We start from the raw sequence: 18,497 nt of genomic DNA on the forward strand, positions 1-18,497 counted from the left end.
CTTGCTAGGATTCCAAAGACTGGATGAGGCCTTTGCAAGACTCCCTTGAAAGTCCCAGCATGAGGTCCCCCACCCCAGAAGAACCCCACCCACTCACTAGGCAGTGCTCGTGCCTTGCATAAGATCTGAGTCAACCAGGATGAATGCAGAAGCGGGAAACCTTTTTCTTATGATGTGGTGGAATAATGACAGATGTCAATGTAGAGTGTGTGCGAATAGCTTCAGGGTGAACATCTTGTAAGATGAAACAAATGCATAGGGAAAAATATTTTTCAAGTATTAGCACCATCCTCTTGTCTTTTTATGGTGTGTCATAACGTTAAGATAACCTAAAATTAAGTAACTAAATTAAGTACTTGCTAAACATGCATAAAATTTTCTTTGTTGCATTAAAACTTACTAACCCACTAAAGTGTATGGATGACCTTGGGGGGGGCATATTTCAGCTGCTGGTTGGTTGGTTGAAGCTGTTTTTTCAAATATCCTTATTAAATATTTTATGTCAAACTGGAGAAAAAAAGAAATAGATACAGAAAGGAAAATCAGACGTTACTTCCATTTTTTGAAATGGATTTTTAACCACTTTTCCATACTTTTAGATTTTGTTTTGCTCACTGTAGCTAACCTCTGTATGTCATTGTTGACTCCAAATCTGCTTGAATGTTTTCATAGAAATGGAGCCTTCACCTTTTCTTGGTCTGCTTTTCCTTTTTCCTTTTCTTTCTCTCTTTTCATTTATGGTCTAATAATATATCCTTGCCTTAAATTCTTCAAGGCGCTTAAGCTTCCTTCACATTTCTTGAGGTGAATTTCCTACTCAATCCCTATGTAAAAATGGTTTTTCCTCATCATAGTTTAGCTTTCTATTCCTTTTTCAGGATCTTCCTTTTCTTTCATCAGAAGAGACCGGAGGGGTCCCTTTCCTTTCTCCTCCCCCCTTTGCTGAGAGGCTGAGCAAATAGTTTGGGAAGGGCAGCTACATGTATTGAATTAGAGAAATAAAAAATAAATTAATTAAAATCATTTTCCTGATTGTGGCCTTCCTGCCTGTGTCCCATCTGCCTCCCCTTCAGGCGGAAGTTCCCAACAACCACAAGACACCAGCTGTCTTTCCCACAGAGGCTCCTGGTCCTCCTCTTCTGACCGCCCAGCTGTTTCTGACAGGATTTGGACCCTTTGGAGGCCTCCCACAATCTCTGCGGAACCTTCAGGGCGGCTGTCCTTGAGGGAAACGACTTTAAATCCTCCAGAGAGATTTTTCTCCAGCTCCACAGACGGTTCCTGGACAGGATAGGAGAGGAAGATAGAGAAAGTACCGCCTCTGGAGACGTTGAAGCCTTTCTCTATCAGGGAGCAATGGAGAGGGGCCTTTCTCCTATTCCCAAGCCCATCATCCCTGCCCTCTCCCTTCCCCTCAGACGCGCTCCTCTTTCCCGCCCTTTCTACAATCCTGGCACTTTGCCCCTAATCCACCAGGGGGAGCCCTCTGCTAAAAGAAGGTAACGTCATGCGCTTCCCCATTGGTCCAGCGGAGGGCGAACGTCACAGCTGCCTTTCCATAGGAGGCTGGGAAGGAAATGACATCACAAACACTTGCCGCTCTAGGCCTCCGCACTCGCTCTCCTTAACCCCTGGGGTTCCACAGGAGGCGGAGAGGCTGCGGGAGAGTCTGGCGGGGGAAGATCCAGACGTTCCCCGGGTGAGTTGGGGGCTCTTCCCGGGCAAAGGGAGACGGAGGAGGGAGAGACCCTCGCCTGGCCCTCCTCCGGCTTCCACCCCGGGTCCCATGCTCCCCAGCCACCCTCTTCATGCAGGGGGAACAGGGGCTCCCTTCCCGCCCCCTGTCTGAGGAAGAGCCCGAGTGGGGGGAAGGGAGGGTCGGCCTTGCGGAGGCCCAGCAGGAGGGGAGAGAAGCCGGGCGAGGAGGAGGCAGGATTCGCACCAGGCTCCCTGTCTCCGGAGGGGAGAGAAGCGGGGCGGCCTCTCCAGCTGTCCCGGCCCTGCTCGGGGGCACCTCAGTCCTGCGCTGGGATGAGCCTCTTGGGGCTCCGGGGAGGTTGGGGGAAGGTCGCTCATTGGCTGAATTCCACTTTCTAATTCTTAATATTCATTTTTTCTTCCCATCTCAGATACAGAAACTGGAAGCCATTTGTGGTCTTTGCAAGGCAAACTTTTCTCTTGGGGGAAGAAGAAAAAGAGCGGAATCCCTTGCAGGGATCAGTCCTGCAGCCCCAGAAATGGTCCCGTGAAGGAAAAGGCATCTGGAGACCCGTTTGCAGTTGCTCTGCAGGACAGAGAAAGGATGGAGGCACAACCTTTTGGAAAGGAGGGAAGCGGAAAAGGCCCTTCAGCTGCTCAGCCTGGGAAGTGGGGGAAGCTCTGGACAAGAACCAGGCAGAAGATCCTGGAGGAGGAAACCCTCCTCCCTTCAGAAGTTCATCCCTGGACGTCCATCCAATACTGGGAGGCTGAGTGTCCCCGAGGACTTTGCAGCCGACTCCATGGCTTTTGCAGGCGATGGCTGAGACCAGAAAAGCACACCAAAGCCCAGATGCTGGACCTGGTAGTTCTGGAGCAGTTCCTGGCTCTTCTGCCCCCAGAGATGGAGAGCTGGGTGCGGGAGTATGGAGCAGAGACCAGCTCCCAGGCGGTGGCTCTGGTGGAAGGCTTCCTCCTGAGCCAGGTGGAGGAGCAGAAGGAGCAAATCGAGTTGCAGGTAAGAGTTCAATAGAGAATAGAGAATCTGTTTGAATACTTCACCCCTCCTTCGCAAACCTCTCTGACAGTGAGACATTGTTCCATTATTTTCTCACATTTCTCACATAACCACATTGATGGATATTGGGTCTTTGAGGTTGTGTTCCGAATATAGGAATCCACTTTACGTCGTGTGATGTACATTAATTCTGTTTCTTCCTTCCTCCTATTGGAAGTGCTGCACTGTGGAAATCAGAGATCCTGAGGGAAAGAAGAACCCATCAAATCCTCCCCAGGAGCTATTTTTCAGGAGGATTCTTTGGAAGGATCAAAGTCAGGACACCTTAGGAGGTAACTGAAGATCCTCCGATTACCCATCTGTCTTACCTTCGCTCTCTCTTCTTTTCTATACAATACCTTCTCCTATTTATACTTCTCCACACTAATTGCATCTACAGATAATTGCCCAGTGACCCTCTTCAGGTGAACCTCCTCCTCCTGTGGAAGGAGGAGATTGAGGTCCACCTGAAGGGGCATGCTGAGGTATTTTTGATTTTTCTGGAAGTCAAAATCGCTCGACTTTGTTCCCAGTTGGATGCCGGCGTGGTTGCTGGTCCGGTGGAAGCCTCTGAGACAGGTTCTTGCTCTGATATCTGGGAACGGTTTGACCCTGTTGCTCCTGAGGAAGTGGACAGGATCTTAGGGAGTATGGGTGGGTGCAAGCACCTGTGTTTTAGACCCATGCCCCACCTGGCTTGGGAAAGCTTCCCGGGAGATGACAGGCGGTCATTAATGCTTCCCTATAGGAGGGGGCAGTGCCCCAGCATTTGAAGGAGTCTGTGGTCCACCCTCTTCTTAATTTCCAACCTGTCTCCAATCTTCCCTTTTTGGGAAGTTGGGTGAGAAGGTGGTTATGCCGCAGCTCCAGAGGTTATTTGAGAGTATTTTGGTGACGTTTCGACGAGGTCCCACTCGTCATCTTCAGGCTGGTGCACCAAAACTTTTGTGTGTGTGTGTGTATGTGTATATATATAATTTCCAACCTGTCTCCAATATTCCCTTTTTGGGGAGCTGGTGCGCTTATGCACTTGCCTTAGAGACCTCTTAGGAATGGGGTCAGATCGACAGTAGATGGTCTAAGGTTAATGTTTGGGGGTTAGGGAAAGAAACCACAAAGTCCGGTAGTGCATTCCAGGCATTAGTGGCTCTGTTACTGAAGTCATATTTTCTGCAATCAAGTTTAGCGCAGTTTACCATAACTTTGTATCTATTGTGTGCTTGTGTATTGTTGTGGTTGAAGCTGAAGGAGTCATTGACAGGTGGGACCCCTGCCAGTCAAGATTCAGGCCTGGATTTGGGACAGAATCGTCATTGGCCGCGCTTTTGTATGATCTCTGGCGAGAGCGGGATGTGAGTGGGGCATCCATCCTTGCTCTACTTGACCTCTCGGTGGCTTTCGATACCATCAACCATGGTATTCTCCTGGGACGGCTTCGCATGATGGGAGTGGGAGGCCTTGTGCTATCTGCCTCACTTCCTTCCTCTGCAGCCATTGAGATCATCTGTCAGTATGGCCTGAGATATCACCAATATGATGATGATACTGAGCTGTATGTCTTGGCCTGTGGTGGGTTAAGCAATGCCATGTCCTCCCTATCGCAGTGCCTGGAGGCTGTTAGGAGCTGATGTTGTGACTCTGACCCCCGAGGCCGACTTATAGGAGGGAGAAGGCTCCGAACATGAAGTAGAGGCCAGGCCTCCCTCTCCAGGACCCTCCTCTCTGTCAATGCCTCAGGTGTCTCCCGAAGGAGAAGAGATTGGCCAGGAGCCAGGTATCTCCTCGCAGTCGGACAGTGACGGAGATAAGTCTTGGCTGGCTCCACACCAGCGTCGGAGAGACAAGTGCACGCAGCAGAAAAGGAGGCGTGCCAGAGATTAAGCTGGGTCACTGGACCTCACCCCACAGGGGATAAAAGGGGGTGAGGTGGCCATTCAGACTCTGTGACGGACAAAACTAAACTACTAGCGAATCACATTGTATCTTTGAAACAATGTTATCTGCCTTGGATTTAATACGGACTGGACTTGACAATTCTTTGACTGTGTGTATATTGTTTTGGTTTATCTGGCGGAGGAACAACCCATCCCTCTATGAGTAAAATTCTTGGCAAGCAGCTACTGGGTTGCTGCCAATCCTCATATCGAAGGAATTTGTTGTCTGCAAGTTTTATTTAACCCCTGGCTGACTGTTTGTGTGCATGTGTGAGACGGGGACAGAACAGCTGATGGGGAGCAATGGGTTGAAACTAAAGCCTGGCAAGATGGAGTGGCTCTGGGTTTGGGGTTCGTTGGCCAGGGGAGAATTGCCACTTCTGGTCTTGGATGAGGTGACACTACCCCAAACATACCCTGTGCGTAATCTGTGGGTCCTCCTGGACTCACAACCCCTGCTCGAAAAGCAGGTGGCGATTGTGTGCAAGAGGGTCTTTGCGTAACTATGGGTTGTGCGACAGAAACAGCCCTTCCTGGATCGACAACAGTCACGCATGCCCTAATCACTTCCCGTCTTGACTATTGCAACACGCTCTACAAGGGGCTGTCCTTGACGAGCATGTGGAAGCTTCAGTTGGTGCAAAATGCAGCGGGCCGCATTGTTTTCTGCAGACCCTGGTGTGCACAAGTAACACCTCACCTGCAGGAGCTTCATTGGCTGCCAATTTCCTTCCTGGTGCAATTCAAGGTGCTGGTTGTCACCTATAAAGCCCTCCATGGCTGGGGACTAGGTTATCTGAGGGACCGTCTCTTACTAGTTACATCTGCCCGACACACCAGAGTGCGGAGGCAGGGAATGTTGCGGCTGCCATCCCCTATGAAGACACACCTGGTGAGACCCAGAAGAAGGGTTTTCTCCGTGGCGGCTCCCTTTGTCTGGACAATCATCCCCCCAGAGATTAGAATGCCCCCCACAGTAGCACTCTTCCAGAAGGCATTGAAGACCTGGTTCTGCCAGGGGGCCTGGGAAACCCAGAACGGGATTGAGCCCATTAAGCGGCTCCTGTGAGATGTTTTTTCCGGGGCAGGGGATGGGGGTGATTTTATTATTTTAATGTATTGTATAATTCTCCTTTTATTAGTTTTCTTATTTTAATATTGGTTTAATATTTTGTAAGCCACCTTGAGTCGTCATGTGCGAATAGGCGGCATATAAATTGTCTAAAAAAATCAATAAAATAAATATTTTGTTAATTATTTTGAAATTATTTATTCCTTACAGAGAAACAAAGAATGAAATTTTCTGGTTTTTATGACGGCGATCAAACAGTGGCTGAACCTCTAAATCAAGTAAGAAAAGGAAAAGTTATTAGACTTGTATTCTCGCCTTCAGGAAGTGAAGTGGGTGTACAGAGTTCTCTCTCCTTCTTCCCCCCCCCACTTGTTTGGACTGGGTTATTTTTGTGTCCTTCCACAACATGGAGAGCAGAATAGCAGGTTGAAGTTGCTGTCAGCCAGCATAGCTTCCTCTGGTTGTCTTGTTCTGCTAGGTGCTCCTCCAAATTTGCCTTTACAAGAAGCACTTCTGTTAAAGTCCTTCGAGAATTAGAAATAAATGTATCACAGTGGCAGGAATTGCTAGACCACCTTTCTTTTTGTAATTTATCAACCTCCTAAGGTACAGATTAACAGAGTTGGGAGGGACCTTGTAGGTCATCTAGTCCAACCTCCCTACACCATTTCTGACATTTTATTTATTTATTTATTTATTTATTTAATTAATTAATTAATTAATTTAATTTAATTTAATTTAATTTGTATACCGCCCTTCTCCAATAGGACTCAGGGCGGTGAACAGCCATGATAAAACGTAACATACAAAATTTAAAAACAGTTTAAAAAATACTTATTTTTTAAATAATTTTGGCTATCAAATATAAAACAGCCCAGTTAAAACCAATTACAAATTACAAATTAAAACCGAAGGGATGGGATCAAGCCAGGCTGGCTAGATGAAACAGATGTGTTTTCAGGGCCCAACGAAAAGTCCGGAGGTCTGGTATCGTGCGTATCTCTGGGGGTAGGTCGTTCCAGAGGGCAGGTGCCGCCACAGAGAAGGCTCTCCCCCTGGGGGTCGCCAGCCGACAGAGGCCCTCTTTGTGCGCGCGAACTGGCCGGTGGGAGGCTATTGGCGGCAGAAGGCGGTCTCGTAGATACCCCGGATTTTGGCAGTCTAGTCTTTTCTTGAAAGCTCCCAGTGATGAAGCTCCCATGAAACTTCTGTTCCATTGGTTCATTGCTTTCACTGTAAGAAAACGTCTCCTTATTTTCAGGTTGAATTTCTCCTTGTTGAGTTTCCATCCATTATTCCTTGACTGGCCTTCAGGTGCTTTGGAAAATAGCTTGACCCCCTCCTCTCTGCCCCTCAAATATTGGAGCACTGCTACCCTGTCTCCCCTGGTCCGTCTCTTCACTAGATTAGCCATGCCCAGTTCCTGCACCCGTTCATTGTATGTTTTAGCCTCCAGTCCCCTCATCGTCTCAGTTGCTCTTCCTTGCACTCTTTCTAGAGTCACAAGATCTTTGTTACATCATGGCAAATAATACTGGATGCAAAGTTCCTAAGTGTGATCTTGATTCTATCCCTCTCTTAATGCAACCTATGATTCTGTTGGGTGTTTTTGGGCAACTGTAGCACACTGCTGGCTCATGTTTAAGTGATTGTCCACTAGGACTCCAAGATCCCTGTTCCACTTACTACTTTTGAGCCAGGCATCACCTATCCTATGGCAGTGCATTTGGTTTTTCTTTCCTAAATGTAGCACATTACATTTCTCACCATTGAAGTTCATTTTGTTAGAAGTGCCAATCTGTCAATCCTTCTATATCTTGAGCCTATTTTGTGCAGTGTTGATATTCCTGCCAATTTGGTCTTGTCTGCAAATTTGATGAGTTCCCCTTCTATCCCCTTGTCTAAATCATTGATGAAGATGAACAGCTCTTGCTAATCCTCCTGTTCTGTTCTTTTTCCCGTGTTCAGGAGAGACTTGTGTCCTTCGAGGAGGTGGCTGTGTATTTCTCTGAGGAGGAATGGTCTCAGCTGGATCCTGACCAGAAAGCGCTGCATTCGGAAGTCATGCTTGAAAACCATAGGAACGTGGTCTCTCTCGGTAAGAGTTTTCTTGTCCCAAATCGGAGAGTTCAAGAAGACAGATTATTGTTACTTTTTATTAAAAAATCACTAATCAGATATCGTCTCCTGGGAGGGAGAAGGAAAGTATCTGGCCTTCTCGTACCCCAAGGAAGGAAAGAGTCAGTGTCTCTGAGGTCCTTTTGGAGCATTCCTTATCTGTATTTTCCATTTCTATTTGAACTTATCTGTGGAAGATAAGACGAACGGGGTGTGCTTTTATGTGTCCTCTGGAGATCATGTGAGAAGAATGTGTTTGTCATTTTTTCTCTGAAACCCCCCCAAATTGTGTGGGAACAGAACTTTCATGCTTGGGCCATAGAAGAGCATTCTCCCAATCCAATTCAGGAACAAAGGCCTCATGAAATGTGACTCAGAGCATCCTAGGATACAGGTGATCTCCGAGTTACCACAGTTCACTAAGCAACCATACCAAGTTACGATCTAGCCCTCTTCCAGTCCTGAAATAACAAATGTTACAGCACCACAGCCGTCATTCACACTTACAAATGGCAGCAGAGGCGTTGCAACAACTATCATCCTACCTGCACCTCCACCCCACCCTGCTCGGACTTACGTTACGAGGACATAGCGAGCCGTCGGTTCCTTTGCCTGTTTGGGTGCATTTGCAGAAAAAAGAGGCCTAAAGTAGTGAGAGATACACAGATCAATAGTGGGAAATCTGGCACTACTGATCTCACATGATCTCGCACTACACTGCTTTAGGCCTCTGTTCTCTGCTCACCAAGGGCTGCACAAGATCCAGGGCAAAATGCTTTGGAAACAAAGGGGAGGCCTCTTTGTTTTCAAAGACTTTTGCCGTGGATCTCGTGCAGACCTCAGTTTGTAGGAAACACAGGACTAAAGTACTGCAGCCTGAGATCCCGCAAGATCATTAGTGTGAGATCTTGCACTTCTCGTCTTGTGTGATCTCGCACTAAAGTTGTTTAGGCCTCTGTTCTCTGCAATCAGAAGATTGTAACAGATCTGGCCAAAGAACCCTTGGAAGCCGATGAGACTTTGGGGCAGCAAAATAGCCATTGTTGAAGCCTCCCAACCTTTCCAGTCTATGCGCGATGAGCATTTACATGCCAATGGGAGGCTTCAATCAAGGGACTTCGCTCCAAAGTCTCATCGTTGGGATCAAGGAACGGGCCAAGCGGGAGTCCTGCCTGCCAGACAGACGCGGTGGAGTACCTGCTCCAAGGTACACCGGGGAAGAAAGAGCTTTTTTTAAAATGGTTTCTGTTCTCACAGGTGTCTGCTGAAATTAACCCACCTCAATAAATCTTACGTTTTCTCCTTATTCCTCCTTGGGTGTTTCCCCTGATTATTCCATGACTCAAAACAGACTTTGATTGAGATTTGCACATATATAGATAATTGTAAAGAAAGAGATGTTTTCTAGATATTTTCAAAGCTTTCAGAACTCATGAATATAGAAATCATCCTGTCTATATCACCACTGTAAGCATGCAAACATAAAACATAAAGGAATTTTGGAAACATTCAGAAGGAAATTCACTTGACTTTTTACGGTTTGATCCTTTTCTCTAACCTTGTTACCGTTTTCATTTCTCTTTTGCTTTGAAGGTAATAATGGGCAGGAGAATCACGATTCCTGTGAACTGTTCCAAGTGATCAATGCTAAAGATGGAATGGAGAAGTTTGGAATTCGAATGGAATTAGAAACCCATGAGAGAAAAGAGTCAAATGATTGGAATCAGGAAAGCTCATCTTCCACCGATGCTCCGATGCAAGACTTTCTTGCCCAACAGGAGAAAATAAGGAAAAAACATATTGGGGAAAGTGTGAAGCCAATCAAAGATAAATTACAAGTAAAAGAACACTATTTAAGCCAAAACAAAGCAGAAAATGCTTTAAGGAGACACAACAGACAACGTTACAATGGGACATTCATGCCTTCTCTTGGAAATAAGTTCCTTACATCTCAAAAAGTGATAGACACAAAACAGAAGCCTTACAAATGTTTGGAATGTGGAACATGTTTTAGAACAAGCAGGCAACTTACTTCCCATGAAGGGATTCACACTGGGGAGAAGGTATACAAATACAGAGAGTCTGGTAACCGGTTCAGAAGACGTAGTAATCTTATTTCCCATAAAAGGATCCACTCAGTAGATAAACCGTATAAATGCATGGAGTGTGGAAAGACCTTTGCTCAGAGCAGTGTCCTAAGAGTACACGAAAGGCTCCACACAGGGGAGAAGCCGTATAAATGCATGGAATGTGGAAAGACCTTTGCTCAAAGAGTTCATCTTATTCACCATAGGAGGATCCACACAGGGGAAAAGCCATTTAAATGCATGGAGTGTGGAAAGACTTTTGCTCAGAGCTATGTCCTAAGAGTACATGAAAGGCTCCACACAGGGGAGAAACCATATAAATGCATGGAGTGTGGAAAGACCTTTGCTCAAAGAGTTCATCTTATTCACCATAAGATGATCCACACAGGGGAAAAGCCATTTAAATGCATGGAGTGTGGAAAGACCTTTGCTCAGAGCTCTGTCCTAAGAGCACACGAAAGGCTCCACACAGGGGAGAAACTGTATAAATGCATGGAATGTGGAAAGAGTTTTGCTCGAAGAGGTAATCTAGTTTCCCATGAGAGGATCCACACAGGGGAGAAGCCGTATAAATGCATGGAATGTGGAAAAACCTTTACTCATAGAAATGGACTTACTCTCCACAAAATGATCCATACAGGGGAAAAGCCATTTAAATGCATGGAGTGTGGAAAAACTTTTGTTCAGAGCTCTGTCCTAAGAGCACACGAAAGGCTCCACACAGGGGAGAAACCATATAAATGCATGGAATGTGGAAAGAGCTTTGCTCGAAGAGGTAATCTAGTTTCCCATAAGAGGATCCACACAGGGGAAAAGCCATTTAAATGCATGGAGTGTGGAAAAACCTTTGCTCGAAGAGGTCATCTTGTTTCCCATAAGAGTATCCACGCAGGGGAAAAGCCATTTAAATGCATGGAGTGCGGAAAAACCTTTGCTCAGAGCAGTGTCCAACGAGCACACAAAATGCTGCACACAGGAGAGAAGCCGTATAAATGCATGGAATGTGGAAAGACCTTTGCTTATAGAAATGGACTTAGTCTCCACAAAATGTTCCACACAGGGGAAATGCCATTTAAATGCATGGAATGTGGAAAGACCTTTGGTCAAAGAGCTCATCTTATTTCCCATAAGAGGATCCACACAGGGGAGAAACCGTATAAATGCATGGAATGTGGAAAGATCTTTGCTCAAAGAGGTCATCTTATTCGCCATAAGACGATCCACACAGGGGAGAAACCATTTAAATGCATGGAGTGTGGAAAAACCTTTGGTCAAAGAGGTCATCTTATTCGCCATACAACAATCCACACAGGGGAGAAACCATTTAAATGCATGGAATGTGGAAAGGCCTTTGCTCGAAGAGGTCATGTTATTCGCCATAAGACAATCCACACAAGGGAGAAACCATATAAATGAATGGAGTGTGGAAAGGCCTTTGCTCAGAAAGGTAGTCCTACTTCTCATAAAAGGATCCACGCTCCTTCGCTCCAAAGTCTCATCAATGGGATCAAGGAACGGGCCGAGCGGGAGTCTTGCCTGTCAGACAGACGCGGTGGAGTACCTGCTCCAAGCAGTTGTTCCCGGTTCGCACCGGTTTTCGCGATCCGGTAGCGGTGACGATATGACATCACCGAACTGGTTCTCCCCCCTTGCCCCTCCACTCCCCCGCATTATTCTTACCCTTTATTTGGCCCCACTCCCAATCTATTGCTGTCTCCTGAGTCCCAGCTGATGGCTAGAGGGAAAAAAACTTTAAACTCTTGCCGCCAGCTTCAAAGGGCCACCCTACAGCTGATCAGTGTTAAAAGAAAACAAATGAGTAGCTATGGTAGGGAAAAAGCGAAACTGAAAGTAAAGCAGGCTCTGCTGCAACGTGACAAAATGGGGCAGGGAGAGATTTCTTTTTCTTTTTGCTCACCAAAAAAGGTAGGTGCAAACAATGGGAAATTTAGGGCAAAAGAGGAGAGTTCAATATTTTAAAACACAAAAGAAAAAAAGCTCTATTTAACTAGGGAATTGTAACAATTGAGATACTATTAATTGTATATTGTGTTGAAAGCAGAAATGGTTAAGTTGTGGTTTGGAGGAATATATGGGGGAAATTATTTGGTTTATTATTATTGGTAAATATAATTAATTGATTTGTAAGAAATTGGATTGCATGGAAATAATTGGAATATTCATGTTCATATTGATTAATATACAAAAAAGATAGTTATATAACTAACTGATTTATATTAAAATGTTGAATTTGTATTAAACAACTGTAATATTACATAATTACATAATTAACCAATGTGAGGATGGATATAAAAATAGATGACAATGGGAAGGGGTATAATATAGAATAAAAGGGAAAAATTGAATTTGATTAAGATTAGAGATGAGGTAATATTGGTTTTTTAAAAAAATAGATGAATAAATATGGCAAAAAGGAAATATAGGAATTGTAAATTTAATTGAAATGACTAAACACTGTTTAAATTTGTGAACCGGCAAATACTCTGTTCAAAGAAAATACATTGTATGTTTGTATGTGTGTTTCTAATTATTGCTATTTATTGCTATTTGTTCTCTTTTATTCTTTAAAGTTTTAACAATTCATTCTTTATCTTAATATCTTTATATTTGTTTGGGGTTGGCTTTCTTCCCTTTCATCTTTTTTATTGTACAGCAATCTTTCTCCTCAAACCTACCACCTCTCTCTTTTCTTTCCTTCTTACTTTCTCTTTCCCCCCCTCTTCTTCTCCTCCCTACTTCTTCCTTTCTCCTTCTCCTCTCTTCCTCCCTCTCTTACCCTCACTCCTACTCTAATTTCCCTTCCCTTCCTTCCTCCCTTCTCTTCCTTCCCTCTCTTCTCCTTCCTTCATCCCTCTCTATTGCTGTATCCTTTTGTGCATATGGATTACTCAGAGGGCTGAAAAAGTTATTTTTGACTGGTCCTTGCACTTTTGACCAGTCCTTGAACTTACGACTGTCCTCACATTTTACGTTTTTCGCCCTATCTTGTCATCATGGTGAAGAGAAGCAGTTGTGAAATGAGTGACATGGTTGTTAAGAATGCTGCACGGGCATAAATGTGAGGATGGTCATAAGTGTGAGGACCAGTCAAAACTGCGAGGACCTGTCAGAAATGACTTTTTTCAGCCCTCTGAGTAGTCCCTATACACATAGCCATGGCCACCCGGTCACATGACCAGCTAGCCACACCCACCCAGTCACATGACCTCCAAGCCACGCCCACAAAATAAGCCATGCCCACAGAACCGGCAGTAAAAAAATTTAGAACCCACCCCTGGCTCCAAAGTACACCGGGAAAGAAGGAGCTTTTTTAAAAAGGGTTTCAGTTCTCACAGGTGTCTGCTGAAATTAACCGACCTCAATAAGTTTTCTCCTTATTCCTCCTTGGGTGTTTCCCCTAATTATTCCATGGCTCAAAACAGACTTTGATTGAGATTTGCACATATATAGATAATTGTAAAGAAAGAGATGTTTTCTAGATATTTTCAAAGCTTTTAGGACTCATGAATATAGAAATCCTGTCTATATCACACCACTGTAAGCATGCAAACATAAAGGAATTTTGGAAAAATTCAGAAGGAAATTCACTTGACTTTGTACGGTTTGATCTTTTTCTCTAACCTTGTTACCATTTTCATTTCTCCTTTGCTTTGAAGGTAATAATCGGCAGGAGAATCAAAATTCCTGTGAACTGTTCCAAGTGATCAATGCTATTTTTTTTATTCTTTTTTTTTTAATTAAAAAGTTTTATCAAAGATACAAACATTTTCTTCCCGCCTCCCTCTCACCCCCCCTCCTCCCCCTTCCCCCCACCCCCCTTCCCGGAATTCCCAGAGCAAATACAGGGTATAGCATTTAACAATCATAAACTAAAATATGCTAACATTTTATAGACTCCAAGTTCTCTCTTGGTCTTTAACTCCACATAGTTAAAAAAAAACCTATAAACATATACTAGAGATTAGATTAAATATTTCATTCATAGGCTATTTGAAGCTTTTTAGTCTAATACTTGTTTTGAATATACTCGATCCATCTTCTCCACTCCAGTACATATCTTTCAGTTGAATGATCTTTCAAGTACGCTGAAATTTTTGCCATCTCTGCCAGGTTCACTACTTTTAACGTCCATTCCTCAATAGTAGGTAAATCTTCCTTCTTCCAGTACTGCGCCACCAGAAGTCTAGCTGCTGTTATTAAATTTAAAATCAGCTTAATCTCTATAACCATGCAGTCTGTAAATATACCCAACAAAACGAACTGTGGGGTAAATTTTATCTTTTTCTTTTATCCACCATATTTTTATCCAAAAAGCCTTAATTTTTTTACATGTCCACCATATATGATAATACGTAGCATCTTCACATTCACATCTCCAACACTTAGGTTGTAAACTTGGATACATACAGGCTAGCTTTTTAGGATCTAAATGCCATCTATAAAACATTTTATAAAAATTCTCTCTTAAATTTTGGGCTTGCGTAAATCTTATATTTCTAACCCATATTTTTTCCCACGTTTCCATCATTATTGGTTCTCCAATATTTTGTGCCCATTTTATCATAGAGTCCTTAACTAGCTCTGTTTCTGAATCTATTTCAACCAATGCATTATACAACCTTTTTATATGCGTTTAGCCTTTATCTCTAATTTGTTTTACCAAGTTCTCATCCTCTTGCAAAATACCAATTTTTTGATCTTCTCTCCATCTAGCTTGCAGCTGACCATACTGAAACCATGTTTTAATTATTCTTCTCTTACTTGATTCATAGATTTTAATTGTAGTATACCTCTTTCTTTATAAAGAAACTCCTTATATATAATCTCATCTTGTTTTTGCTCTAGACTTATATTCTCTATCGCGTGTCTGGGTGCTGTCCACATTGGTAACTTATCATTTAATTTATATTTGTTAGGGAATGGGGTTGAGGGGTGTCCCCGAACCGTGAACCAGCTCATGAGCAAACACACTAGGACTGAAATAAAACTGACAGAGGAGTCTTGTATAAAAATATAATTTACTTCAAAATGTTTAAAAAGCACTATAGCTTTAAAAAGGCACATTAATAACAAAGTTTTATCTCGGTTATGTGAAGCCAGGCTATCTCCCTAGATTCCTCTCCACAATACCGAAACAGTCCATAAGAGAAAAAAGCTAACATGACATTATCGACAGCTTCCGTGTCGATACATCATCGAGGTAGTAGAAGGGCAGCAGCATAAACTTCACAGCTAAAAGTCACCTGAAGAAAAAACAATTCAATCAGCAAACGTAGCTTGAAGTTCCTGGGAGGGAGAATGTCCAGCAGCAACAGTTCAGAAGTTGGCTTGCGTGCTTCAAATCAGCAAAAGGCAAACCTCCGTAGGAGTATCTCTGCTACAGCGTCTGGACTCCTTATCTGTGTTCTCCTCCCTTCTGCAGCGTTGCACTGAGCTCTGCATCCAGCTTCCAGCAGGAGCTCTGCATATAGGCCTAAACAGCATCTAGGCCCAAGTAGCAAGTGGAAAGGTCCTTACTTATATGGGGAGTTAAAATGCAATTAACTAGGGCGGGGAAGGCTTGCAGATAATTGCAAACAGGAGATGGCTTGATTGAATCCATACTGTTTGTGACTGATCAAGTAGCCACAGCAATCCTGAAAACACTCGTGAAAATATTGGTACTTTTTCCAGACATGCAATAAAGCATTCCTTAATATGTGACTTTTAAAAGTCTTATCCACTCTCTTGTCATATAATAGATAAGCATGCCAACCGTAAACCAAATCATATCCTTCAATGTTTAGTATTCTTTCCTCTGATAAATTCATCCAATTTTTTCTCTAACCTTGTTATTATTTTCATTTCTCTTTTGCTTTGAAGGTAATAATGGGCAGGAGAATCAAAATTCCTGTGAACTGTTCCAAGTGATCAATGCTAAAGATGGAACGGAGAAGTTTGGAATTCGAATGGAACCAGAAACCCATGATAGAAACCAGTCAAATGATTGGAATCAGGAAAGCTCATATTCCACCGATGGTCCGATGCAAGACTTTCTTGCCCAACAGGAGAAAATAAGGAAAAAATATATTGGGGAAAGTGTGAAGCCAATCAAAGATAAATTACAAGTAAAAGAACACTATTTAAGCCAAACAAAGGAGAAGATGCTATAAGAAGACACAATGGACAAAGTTACAACGGGACATTCATTCCTTCTCTTGGAAATAAGTTCCTTACATCTCAAAAAGTGATAGACACAAAAGAGAAGCCTTATAAATGTTTGGAATGTGGAACATGTTTTGGAACAAGCAGGCAACTTATTTCCCATGAGGGGATTCACACTGGGGAGAAGGTATACAAATGCAGAGAGTCTGGTAAAAGGTTCAGAAGACGTAGTAATCTTATTTCCCCAAAAAGGATCCAGGCAGGGGAAAAGCCATTTAAATGCATGGAGTGTGGAAAAACCTTTGCTGAAAGACGTAATCTTATTTCCAATAGGAGGATCCACACAGGGGAGAAGCCGTATAAATGCATGGAGTGTGGAAAGACGTTTGGTCAAAGAGGTCATCTTATTTCCCATAAGAGGATACACACAGGAGAGAAGCCGTATAAATGCTTGGAGTGTGGAAAAATGTTTGCTCTAAGAGGTAGTCTTATTAGCCATAAGAGGATCCACACAGGGGAGAAGCCATATAAATGCTTGGAGTGTGGAAAAATGTTTTCTGAAAGAGGTCATCTTATTTTCCATGAGAGGATCCACACAGGGGAGAAGCCGTATAAATGCTTGGAGTGTGGAAAGGACTTTACTCGGAAAGGTAGTCTTAATTCTCATAAAAGGATCCACGCTCAGAAGAAACTGTATAGCAATAGTAATTCCACTTAGACTTATATTCCACTCCACAATGCTTTACAGCTCTCTTTGAGCAGTTTACAAAGTCAGCATATGGTCTCCAGCAATCTGGGTCCTCATTTTACCCACCTTAGAAGGATGAAAGCTGAATCAACCATGACCCTGTCAGAGTGAAACTTCTGGCTGTGGGCAATTAGCCTATAGTACTGCATTCTAATCACTGATCCACCACGTTTCTATAGATTTTGATATTTATGCATATTGTGCCTTTCAGATCCAAACGAGACAAGGTAGAATCCAACAAAATGAAATTTAATGTGGAGAAAAATAAGCTTTTACAGCTGGGCAGGAAAAACAGATTACCTGAAACCTGGCTGGATAATAGTAACTGTGAAGGGTCCTTGGAGTTGGAATGGATGATCAATTAAGCATGAATCACCTGTGTGCGGCAGCAGCCAAAAAAAGCGAACACAATCCTTGGTTGTATAAACAGAGGCATAGAATCAAAATCACATGAAGTATTATTACCGCTCTATAAAGCCTTAGTAAGACCACACTCGGAATACCGCATCCTCTTTGGGTCATCATATTACAAAAAAGATGTTGAAACTTTGGAAAAAGAGCAAAGAAGAGCAGCTAAGCTGATTAAAGGCCGGAAGACTAAAACAAGAACTGTTATAGGAACTGGGCATGGCTAGTCTAGTGAAGAGAAGGACCAGGGGAGACAGGATAGCAGTGTTCCAATATTTGAGGGGCTGCCACAGAGAGGGTGGGGTCCTAGGCACCTGAAGGCCAGACAAGGAATAATGGATGGAAACTTATCAAGGAGCGATTCTGACAGAACAATCAACCAATGGAAGAGCTTGCCTTCGAAAGTTGTGGGCGCTTCATTGCTGGTGGCTTTGAAGAAGAGATTGGACTGCCATTTGTCAGAAATGGTGTAGGGTCTCCTGCTTGGGCGGGAGGTTGGACTAGAAGAGCTCCAAGTTCCCTTCCAGCTCTATTCTGATTTTGATTTTGAATCCTCAATCCATTCTGGTGCTTTTTTGCTAAGTAGGAGGTTTTAAAAGAAAGATGAGTATCAATGGAGATTAAGGTTATCGTTTGCCCTCAAAGTGATGTGTGGATGCCAATATTTAAGTGGTACATTTCCAGTAACTCCCTCTGATGAGTATTTTATTTTATTTTATTAAATTTCTATACCGCCCTTCTCCCGAAGGACTCAGGGCGGTGAAAAGCCACAAAATAAAACACATAAGTACAAAAATTTAAAATAGAATAAAATGAATTAAATAATTTGGCTGACACAAATTTAAAATACCCAATATTTTAAAAACAAATTAAAATTTGCATTTAAAAAGGGGAGAAGATTTAGGCCAGGCTGGCTTGCTGAAATAAGAAAGTCTTGAGCGCGCGACGGAAGGTGCGCAGATCCGGGATCCTCCGTATCTCTGGGGGGAGCTCATTCCAGATCATAGGTGCCCCCACAGAGAAGGCTCTCCCCCTAGGGGCTGACAGTCGACATTGTTTGGCCGACGGCACCCGGAGGAGCCCCTCTCTATGAGAGCATACTGGTCGGTGGGAGTATATCCACTAGAGCAGAGTTGCAGGCAGAAATGCAATTAGTCCTGAATCCCTTACTATTGTTTCAGCTTTTCTTCCTTTGCTTACTATTGTCACA

General features: G+C 43.5%; 1 protein-coding gene across 5 annotated transcripts; it reads left to right on the top strand.

The window, feature by feature from the left end:
• The first annotated feature begins 1,584 nt into the window (after positions 1 to 1,584).
• Positions 1,585 to 18,176, top strand: LOC148116094 (uncharacterized). 5 transcript variants are annotated; one of them, XR_015731836.1, is made up of 7 exons: positions 1,585 to 1,699; positions 2,130 to 2,716; positions 2,934 to 3,048; positions 5,972 to 6,039; positions 7,730 to 7,859; positions 9,473 to 11,892; positions 15,850 to 18,176. XR_015731836.1 is itself a non-coding variant. In XM_087884845.1 (7 exons), the coding sequence occupies exons 2-7, from the start codon at positions 2,303 to 2,305 to the stop codon at positions 16,847 to 16,849; spliced, it is 3,072 nt and encodes a 1,023-aa protein (XP_087740971.1). In that variant the 5' UTR covers positions 1,585 to 1,699; positions 2,130 to 2,302; the 3' UTR covers positions 16,850 to 16,985. The 5 variants fall into 5 exon arrangements, 3 of the variants coding, with proteins under 3 accessions (XP_087740971.1, XP_087740969.1, XP_087740970.1); XR_015731837.1 differs by lacking the exon at positions 15,850 to 18,176 and adding an exon at positions 14,833 to 14,873; XM_087884845.1 differs by having other exon boundaries at positions 9,473 to 11,359; positions 16,392 to 16,985.
• Positions 18,177 to 18,497: the final 321 nt, after the last annotated feature.

This window comes from Pantherophis guttatus, chromosome 2, assembly GCF_059756535.1.
Source record: "Pantherophis guttatus breed Tessera chromosome 2, ASM5975653v1, whole genome shotgun sequence".
Taxonomy (NCBI): Eukaryota; Metazoa; Chordata; class Lepidosauria; order Squamata; family Colubridae; genus Pantherophis; species Pantherophis guttatus.

Excerpts from the sequence above, each read along its gene's own strand:
- LOC148116094 (XM_087884845.1), top strand. The coding sequence starts at position 2,303 with ATGGAGGCACAACCTTTTGGAAAGGAGGGAAGCGGAAAAGGCCCTTCA. Across the intron at positions 2,717-2,933 it reads AGGAGCAAATCGAGTTGCAG|TGCTGCACTGTGGAAATCAG; the intron begins GTAAGAGTTCAA and ends TCCTATTGGAAG. Across the intron at positions 6,040-7,729 it reads TGGCTGAACCTCTAAATCAA|GAGAGACTTGTGTCCTTCGA; the intron begins GTAAGAAAAGGA and ends TCCCGTGTTCAG.